Source organism: Adiantum capillus-veneris, chromosome 2 (genome assembly GCF_014529385.1).
Source record: "Adiantum capillus-veneris isolate H3 chromosome 2, ASM1452938v2, whole genome shotgun sequence".
NCBI classification, from domain to species: Eukaryota; Viridiplantae; Streptophyta; class Polypodiopsida; order Polypodiales; family Pteridaceae; genus Adiantum; species Adiantum capillus-veneris.
The window spans coordinates 67,233,161-67,243,106 of record NC_140932.1 but is presented as its reverse complement, the minus strand read 5'-3'; the positions used below and the strand labels follow the sequence as shown (position 1 = coordinate 67,243,106).

The 9,946-nt window shown below is 45.3% G+C and overlaps 1 protein-coding gene and 1 pseudogene across 1 annotated transcript; both read left to right on the top strand.

Moving 5' to 3' along the window:
• The first annotated feature begins 6,496 nt into the window (after positions 1-6,496).
• LOC147462916 (uncharacterized) lies at positions 6,497-9,701 on the top strand. Its single transcript, XM_086495030.1, has 7 exons — positions 6,497-6,545; positions 6,639-6,663; positions 6,754-6,789; positions 7,874-7,907; positions 8,007-8,099; positions 8,396-8,419; positions 8,530-9,701. Exons 1-7 carry the CDS (start codon positions 6,497-6,499, stop codon positions 8,602-8,604), a joined length of 336 nt encoding a protein of 111 aa, XP_086351156.1. The 3' UTR covers positions 8,605-9,701.
• Positions 6,814-7,879, top strand: LOC147462917 (uncharacterized; annotated as a pseudogene).
• Positions 9,702-9,946: the final 245 nt, after the last annotated feature.

Below are 9,946 nucleotides of genomic sequence, written 5' to 3'. Positions count from 1 at the left end.
CAAAAAGTTATGGCCATAGGTAAAAGATGGGACAATTTTGTGTCGGAGTCTCGATTACATATAGAGGGGCTAGGCTAGAAATCTGTCATTTGAGTCATTTTCCATTGTGAGAGAGAGAGCTCCCTACAGCAGTTGAGACTTCCGGGAGCTCATCCATCGCGCACGGTCACCAGATCGGCATCAGATATGAGAGGTATGCTCGTCAACACTGACTCTAAGTGTTGTTTACTTCATTTAGTCGCAAAACCTCGCCAACACCACCATCACAACCTGTGCACACATACTGTAGACCGGTTGTGAGGAAGACCTAGAGGCGACCAAATGGAACCAAAATTGAAAGGCACAATGCCTATAGCTTAGGGATCAAGCCTATGACCTTGGAAAGCGTGAAGAAAGCCGCCCAGAAAACCCTAATTTCACAGGACCTGCAGAAGGACAGCTGAACCAAAGTGATCGGAAATGAGCCAAAACTCATAGGCAGCAAGCCAATAACCTCGACAAACCAACTAAATGGTTAGACCATGAAAAAGTTCTTCAAAACGGAGCCTAAAGTCCCTATCTGACGAAAACTACGCAAGCGTCACGATACTCTAACGGGCCGACCAAGTGACCAAATGACACCAAATTTGACAGGGTACATCCAAAAGAGGTCAACTACGAGTTGGAATGTGTCCACTCAAGAAAAAGCTCTTCCACTCGGTCAAATGCCAACAACAGGCCAGAAAGATGTCCAAATGGTCGTTCTTGGTGATGTAAACACCAAAAGAAAAACAGACTGCTTTGACGGAAGGTCAAAAGGAAATGAAAGTCAGCTTGAGTCATACAATGACCAAAAGGAACGGCGACCATCACCTAAGTGGTCTACTCCGACTCCAAAACCAGCTAAGTGCTGCAAACAGGGAGTACACTTTTCTAAATTGATTAAAACTGAATGTGTGTCTAAGAGAGCCTACTAACACCATTGTGGTCAACTAACATCAAAAAAACTTGTAAAAATGACTAGATGCTCAGTCTATCGCGATAGACTTACTCATACACTTAGACAAGTAAAATTTTGATTTTGACTTCATAAGGGGTACTAACAAGGGATAATGATCACAAATATCAAATCAAAGTGAAAAATTGCTCTCTCTTGACCAAGTAATTGAGTCTATCGCGATAGACTTGCTATTTTTATCTTTGGGGGGAAGGCTTTTCAAACTTTTCACAAGATAGACTTGGGGAAGCATATGGAGGCAGTACACCAAATTTGGTGACAAGATGGACTCATATGGCAAGCCGAGATAGACTTGACAACAACTCAGAGTCAAAACAGGGCATCTCAAGGGCAGACAATTAAAATTCACATGTGAGAGGTCAAGAAACCTTACATCAACTAGGAGAAGGCAGACAGATGGTCACAGAGCCAAAATATGACAAAATTACACTAAGTCCCAGTACGCGATAGACTAATCAGAGTGATATAGGGCCATCTGATCAAAATTTGGAATCAACAATTTGCTTCAGCATGATGCAAGAGGACTACCCACTAAGTTTGAGCCCAAAACAACACAAAATGAAGGAGATAGACCAACATCTCCTTGGAGGGATTCTGAAAAAATGGAAGTTGATCCAAAAAGGGGTCACTTGACATTCATTTGAGGTGGAAATGGGATCATATCATGTGCAAGACATGAGAAACCAACTGGTGGAGTCACAAGTGGAAAATATATCCCTTGTCAAAAGATAGCCAGTCTATTGCGATAGACTGGGCAGAAATTGAAAATGAGCTGATTTTCAGTTTGTGACTATAGGGTGACCTTACATGCTCTATGCACATACACCACACAAAATTTCAAGGCATTTGGACTTGTTCTCCTTCATCAACAACATGAAATTGAAGCCGTCAGAGTCGGACAATGAAAGACTTGTCTATCTGCTAACATTTTACCTTAACTCATCTTGGGATTAAGAAGGCTCATCTAGATGCATGATTAAGTGGTAATCAATTTAGAAGAGAGGTACTATGTTTGTACATTAACTGTTATTTGTGAATACAGGATCCATGGAGGCTTCTCCGGGAAAAAGAAAATGCAAGAACCTGGCAACGGAAGGTGCAATACCCTATGCACTTCTACCCAATTCATTAAAGCCAGCGGCCACCTGGATACCTCCAGACGTGCAACAGGCAGCGGCCTTTCAAATCTACCAAGGTTCCTATGTGGATCACAAAGGAAATTTAGTGGATACAGTGATGATCGCCAAGGAGGCTGAAAATTACTTGAAAAGATCACCGCAAAGGTCATGGCTGAAAAAAGTTGTCTTGTGGAACTTTGTTTCACTACCACCAGTGGGCATAGATTTTGAGAGGGTACAACACCTAATTGAGACTATCCAAGAAGATGGAACTTGCAGGGTGGCAGGCATGGATAATGTGATGGAGATTCAGATCACCAAGGAAATCATCAAAGAGGCATTGAAATTGCCTGATCAAGGAGCCAACATGAGACAAAGAAGGAAGAACCTCACAGTTTACCTGCAAAGATCCAAACTCCCTTCTTTCCAACTCATAGCAAACCCGGAAGTAAGAGAAGTGACACAGGTATATAGTCAGTGTTTATTGAGCTACAGCAAGAGACCGCCTAGATACACTACACCACATGGGGTCATCCCAACAACATTGACCTGGGCTATGGGAATGACACATGAGTTCTATATAGATCATGCATCATATCTGTTTGAGGAAGTGAAAAAGCTACGGCAAGACAAGCCAAATTACATTGCAGGAGAAGAAGTCCTCACCAGAATAATATACCAGGCCATAGGCGTGGCAGATCAATTGCCACCTGCTCCTCATCAAAACGACTGGCTGGTGTTAAGAGAGAATATTGAAGACAGATCACAAAGGCGAGTACCGGCCTCTACTAACACCATTGGAGGACGCAGGCTGGAAAGAGTAACCAGAAGTACACAGGAAAAGATGGAAGAAGAAAGAAAAATTGAAGAAGAAGATTTGAGACTAAAGAAGTGGAAAGCGGAAATGGAGAACAACACCAGATTGCAGAAGGTAGCAAAACTGGAAAGAATGCTAGAAGGCTTTGTTCTCAAGAGATCTCTACGAGGCGATGTAGGCGCCACTTGGAGACCCTCTAGTAGCACTTACACATTGAGAACAAAGAATAAACACAACCCAGCTTTTGAGTTAGACTGGTTCGAGAGGTACATCCAAGAAAGGAATACTATGGATGAACCAGAACTGCTACTAGAAGAGGAGGATCTCCAAACCTTGAGAGATCAGTTAAGGCCAACTTCACGAGATCAAGAAACACCACCTCCATCTCCAAGGCCAGAGACAAGTGAGAGGCAATCAACCCCACCTACTGACTCTCCTTCGCATTCAGGGAGCTCACATCGTGATGAGAGGGTTCATACACCACCTAATGAAGAAGAAGAAGAAAGGACAGATGATCACCCAACTTGATCCACTTAGTCAATGCACCGCCTGAGCTAAGGAATGATAGGACTTTTTTCCCAACACCCCGAACTTACACTTACAGCCAACATAAACATTACAAAGCAGAAATCCTACATGGCTAAACTATCCAGTATTGCCAGGGCCTCCCGAAGGAGAGAGAATATCCGGTTCTTACATGGTGAAAACCCTTCAGGGCGCAATAGCAGAATTCAGAGGCTCTCCCGACCTATCCTGCAAGATGCTATGTAAAATAGCTCGGACTTTTTTGGCCTGTCTCACAGTGTTCTCAGAAATCTGGACTTCAGAGTACATGAATACAGAAAGAAGCATATCAAAGCTGTCATATGATCTAAGTGGGCCACCTACAGAGCCAGTGTTGTATGCCTACTTCAAACAACTAATGTTTCTGCCAAGCTACCATCTCCAAACATTCGAGGAAGCATTTTACACCGGCTTCTTCATGTACAAATCCAAAGTTTTTGGCCCATTAATGGCAAGCGAGTCTATGCGATATGATGTGTTTCTACATCAAATCAACGAGGAAGGAAGACATTGACACTGAAGACAAAGACGATCATGTCGTGGTAGACATGAACTAAGAGGGGGAGAGTGTTGCAGTCCAACTTGTCCAACTGTTGTAATGAGCCCACCTTGTAAAGCCTATCAAAGTCCCATTTTTATGTCAAAGACGTCTTATCATTTTTGATCCACTTGTCTGGGTTATGTAAAGATTAATCAGTCAGTCAGGACCCAGATGTGTTTCCACTTTGTAATCATGATGAAGAGAACCCCATGTACATTTTTGAGCTAAGGTGACTAAAGTATAAAAGTCACCTTAGGACCATTTTCTAGATAACATTTGAATATTAATCCTGTGTCATACGAGTCTGAGAGAGAGAGAGAGAGAGAGAAAGAGAGAGAGTATGTGTCTTATCCTCTTCGCTACACGCTTCTCCCTCACTGGATTCACGACGTGACCACACCATCGTGGTAGCCTCTCCGAGAGCTACGCGCCCACGCCACGCATTCACATTTTCGAGCTGTTTGCGATCGATCCTTCCTCGAGCTTGTTTTGCTTGTAAGTAGCACAAACAGTGTCTGTTTTCAACAATCAAGTGCTTATGGAATGAGAGAGAGATTAGCTACACATAGATACTCATAGATTTAGGTTTTGCACACTTTTGGATTATGACCTGTGAGTCTATCGCGACTATATTCGAGATAAATAGGGTTCAAATCTGGTGAGATTAGACTTATAGGTAAGTATATCCTATTGAGAGGATGGTGCCTAGTAAGTTTGATGCGATTCTGAGTTCATTTGAGGTGTAAACGGTGTTGTGAGCGCTTAGGGATAGAGTGGGTTGCATTCTGCAAGGGTCATTGATGCATCATAGAAGTGTGTATGTGTAGATTGGTCTCAGCTTGACAAGCTAACGAGATTACCTCCGTACACCTATGGGTTAGTCGTGTCATTGGATGATAAGTATGTTTTCTGTGTCGTGCTTGTGAGCATGAACAGGGGAGTAGTTTTGTCCCAAAACAGCATGAGAAAGGAGTGCGCTGCAGTTGGCACAGAAAGGGGAGCCACATGGTGGCGGGATGCCTTAAGAAGAGTATAGCCACTTGGAGCTTGCATGAGAAGGAGGAGGCATCCAGCTGAGGTGGAAGGGGATATGAGTTGCTGCAAGCTAGCGCTCTACAGGTGGGAGAAGGCGCCGAGGAGGTCTCGGGAGAGTGCAAAGGAGGCGAGGAGCCACCAGGCCAAGGGAAGCGGCCAAGGAGAAGAGGTGGGTACTGTACGGGCAGGAGAAGAAGGGGCCACCAGTGAGAGCCAGTGATTGCATGGCTGAAAATGCCGGTGTTGTGGAGGTGTCGCCAGAAAGTGGGCTGGAGAGCCGCCACAAGGAAAGACAAGCCTTAAGGGTCCGTGGAAGGGCTGCAATAAAAGGTGAGGGTTCGCGAGTGATAGCGTGAGACAGGAGGTTAGGTGGTGCAGTTTACAGAAGGAAAGAAGGGGTTGGCTTCGATTGCATGACGCGCAAGGCAGGGAAAGGAGAGTTTCACAAAAAACTGTCGGGTTGATTGCAAAGAGGAGAAGAGGGTGGCCGGGTGCAGTCAAGGAAGGCATTGTTTTGGATGGCAGGGGGATCGCCATGCAGAGAGGACCAACTCGCAAGCAAGAGGTGGCGCAATTGAACAAGAGGGAGAAGGTGGCCTCGTAGGAGTGCATTGGAAGGTGGAGTCGTTAACTACCTAAAAACGGGTGCTATCTGCAAGCCAAGAAGACAGCAGCGGGTTTGATAGGTTGATGGTCGCTGAGGGGGGGGGGGGAAATGTCAGATGTTGTATACATGTGGTTCATGGTTAGCCAAATCACCCCGACTATAGTCATTATCTTTCTGGTGCTCGATTCACTATCTCCAAGCTCTCTCTTCCTATCAAGTTTGTGTGGGTGTGTTGTGTATGTCATTGATTTTTGTGGAAGTGAATGCGTGGTTTATGCCGTGAGGATAAAAGCTTGAGCGCAAACTTGAGTCTGTCAATAATCTTGGGATATCTGAGGGCGCCAAAATGGCTTATATGTGATTAAATTGTGTTATGCTTAAAGGTCGAGATAATAGAGTACGTGCTTTGTGGTCGAATGTTTGCAATTAGGGATGGTCCGGATTGGGCTTGGACAATAGCTGTTTACAGATTGCGTATCATTGTGTGTGTTTGCTAGGGTATAGGGGTGTTGTGAGATCACTGAGCTATATAGAGGCATCGAGTTTATGTGCTGGTGGTTTTCCCATTTCCCCCTTGCCATCTTGTGGTTCCCCCAGTGAGGACCCATTGATTGGTTCCTAACAAGGTGTTCTTGAGTCAAGATGAAGCAGGAATTTGGTCTAGTGTTTAAAGGAGATGAGGATGTAGATGATTGACTTGCGGATTTTGAACTATTTATGCTAGCAGTATTGCAGATGACAAGTGATGAAGCAAACCTCTGGACTGTACCTTTGGTGCTGCGAGGTAAAGCAAAAGATTGGTTCGATGGCTTAGAAGATGCACACAAGCAGACTTGGATCAGATTTCGAGAGCACTTTCTACAAAGGTATCGAAAAGTGGTGTGGGCTTCGAAAGCAGATGCAATGATCAAAGGCTTGCAGCAGGAACTAAGTGCCAATTTTGATGCTTTTGTTGATAGATTTGAAGCCTGTTGGGGGGATTTTGTGCCTCCTACCCAAACAACCAATGTGGGATTCTTTAAGCGGGAAAAGTTTCTATCATGCTTTCATCCCTATGTTTGAAAGAGAGTGGAGTATGAAGATCCAAGCACTTATGACGAAGCTGTTAGAGTCACCAAGGCAAAGAGTCGAAAGATGAAGAAGAAGATGGAGGTAGGATCACTACAATCGGCAATCACAGTAGCCAGTGGACCTAAGCCCAGACAGATTGATGAGCATCAAGAGGTAAAAGCTCGTGGTTTTATTGATATGAATGTGATCAAAGCACGTGAAGTTGATGTCAGGCTAGAAATGATAGAAGAAGTGCCAACCAGGGCTCAAGAGGTACAGCGAGGCATATTCAGGGTGCCACCCAGTTTGCTTCCTCAAGAGAGCGAGGTGGTAGAAGATCTTAAACAAGAGGTGTCAGTTCTAGAGCCAGCTCATAGGAGGATTTCAAAAGTTCTCAAAGTTCTAGTAGTGCTTTGGATACAGATGCTACATGGGAGATGGAGTCCATGTCTTCTAGGTACGAAACTTATGATGTTTTTCATGTAGATGAAGTGGAGAACAATGTATGCGAGTTGCCTTCCAGCCATTTGAAGGTCGAGAAGAAGCATAGTGCAGGTGTGGAAATTTCTTGTGTGCACAGGCCAGTTGAGCAGCCCTATCAAATGTCGTGTGATGGTGAGTCCCTATTGGAGGAAGAGGTATGGTTGGATTGTGCATCCAATTTGATTGGAGAGTAGGTTTTTGAGGATGACTTGCAGGAGATAGAAGCAGAAGCTACGGCATATCGAAGTGATTTATCTATGCAGGGGGTGGGGCAACCTTGCCTTGGTGAGCATGTAGAGGTGTACTTTGAGGTTTCAGAGTTTGTGTGTAGTCGTGGAGAGTTAGCTCCGGCAGATGACTCTATTAGAACTCACACAGGTGCAGCCTATGAGAGCGAGGCTCCATGCAGCGAGGAAGGTGATACCAACTTTGCAGGTGATGAGGTGTTTGAAGAACAGGTTAAAGCTTTAGAAAGACATGCTCTTGAGTATGAAAAGGTGGTCTTGGAGCCATGTTTAGAATATTTGGATACAGGTTCGCAAGGGGATCAGGTTTGCTTGCCTATGCAACATGCTCAAGAAAATGGCATGGTTTTGAATCTATGTGTTAGGTTGTTGATGGGTATGATGTTCTAGGTTGTTTTCCAAGGTGTACTATGCAGGTTTCAATGCTCATGTGATGAAGATGATGATAAGGTGGGTTCTATAGCAGATGGCATGATAGTTGTTTATGGTACTAGTGCTTTGAGGAATCGAAAGTATGCTTATGATTGGCAGAAACGGTTGTGGACGCAGGGTGACAAAGCTCGATGCTACAAAGAGCTGTTAGGGTGGCGAGTTTATTGGCCTACAAATGTGGCGGAAGGCTTGGATATGCATGTTTTACAGGTGGATGGCCACAGTCATGGTTTTGTTTTTTATGCAGGTGGACTCTATGTTATACTTGGGGAAGCCTTGAGCTTTCCATTTGACCCTGGAGGGTGATGCAGTAGCTCTATCTATTTCTATCCTATCTATATAGCCTCTATATATCTATTTTATATTAGTTTCTCTATGCAATGCTATTTTGCCTAAATAAGAATGCGGTTGAGCATAAATGCTCAATGACGGGGTGGGCAATGATGGTGCACCCATTTTGTGTCGACACAGGAAGAAGCTAGCAGCAGATGTCAGGTATTAAGCAGGATAATGGTATCGCACTTTGGCAGGTATCACATATATTTTTGAGCAGGTTTCACAGTGATGTGTATGTCGGATGTGATACATAACCGTTCGAACATAGCAGATTGAATCCCTAAGTAATGGTGCCATGGTGTAGGCAAAATGGATGTTAAAGTTGGTCGAGCTCAAAGGCTGTTATTTGGCGACTGTCCAAGGGGGTGAATATGTTTGAATGTCACAAGGATTGGGACGAGTTTGTGCTTTATCAAGGACATGACATACCGTGCTATGATAATCAAGGCAAAGGTCTTGTTTTTTTGAGGCGGATAAAAGCTGACGGTTGCTGGCGTGTGCAAGGGGGCCAAGCCCAAAAGCTTTTTAAAGCTATTAAAAGAAAAAAATGAGTTTCTGCATACGAGTAGTTGAACAGAGAAGAGGGCCGCCACGGGTGGACAGCTCGAGGAGCAGCACATGCGGAAGGAGTGCGCTGCAATTGGCGGGGAAAGGGGAGCCACATGGTGGTGGGCTTACTGAAGAAGAGTGTAGCCACTTGGAGCTTGCATGAGAAGGAGGAGGCCTCCAGTTGAGGTGGAAGGGGATATCAGCTTCTGCAGGCCAGCGCTGTACATGTGGGAGAAGGGGCCGAGGAGGTCTCAGGAGAGTGCAGAGGAGGCGAGGAGCCAGCAGGCCAGGGGAAGCGGCCAAGGAGAGGAGGTGGGTACTATACGGGCAGGAGAATAAGGGGCCACCAGTGAGAGCCAGTGATCGCGTGGCTGCAAAGGCCGGTGTTGTGGACGTGTCGCCAGAAGGTGGGCTGGAGAGCTGCCACAAGGGAAGACAAGCCCTGAGGGGCCGCCAGTGGAAGGGCTGCAGGAGAAGGTGAGGGTCCGCCAGTGATGGCGTGAGACGGGAGGTTAGGTGGCACAGTTTGCAGAAGGAAAGGACGGGTCGGCTTCGATTGCATGACGAGCAAGGCAGGGAAAGGAGAGTTTCACAAAAAACAGTCGGGTCGATTGCAAAGAGGAGAAGAGGGTGGCCAATTGCAAAGAGGAGAAGAGGGTGGCCGGTTGCAGTCAAGGAAGGCATTGTTTTAGATGGCAGGGGGGTTGCCATGCAAAGAGGACCAACTCGCAAGCAAGAGGTGGCGCAATTGAACAAGAGGGAGAAGGAGGGCTCGTAGGAGTGCATTGGAAGGTGGAGTCATTAACCACCTGAAAACGGGTGCTATCTGCAAGCCAAGAAGACAGCAGCGGGTCTGATAGGTTGATGGTCGCCAAGGGGGGAAAAAATATCACATGTTGTATACATGTCGTTCATGGTTAGCCAAATCACCCGGACTATAGTCATTATCTTTCTGGTGCTTGATTCACTATCTCCAAGCTCTCTCTTCCTATCAAGTTTGTGTGGGTGTGTTGTGTATGTCATTGATTTTTGTGGGAGTGAATGCGTGGTTTATGCCGTGAGGATAAAAGCTTGAGCGCAAACTTGAGTCTGTCAATAATCTTGGGATATCTGAGGGCACCAAAATGGCTTATATGTGATTAAATGGTGTTATGCTTAAAGGTCGAGATAAT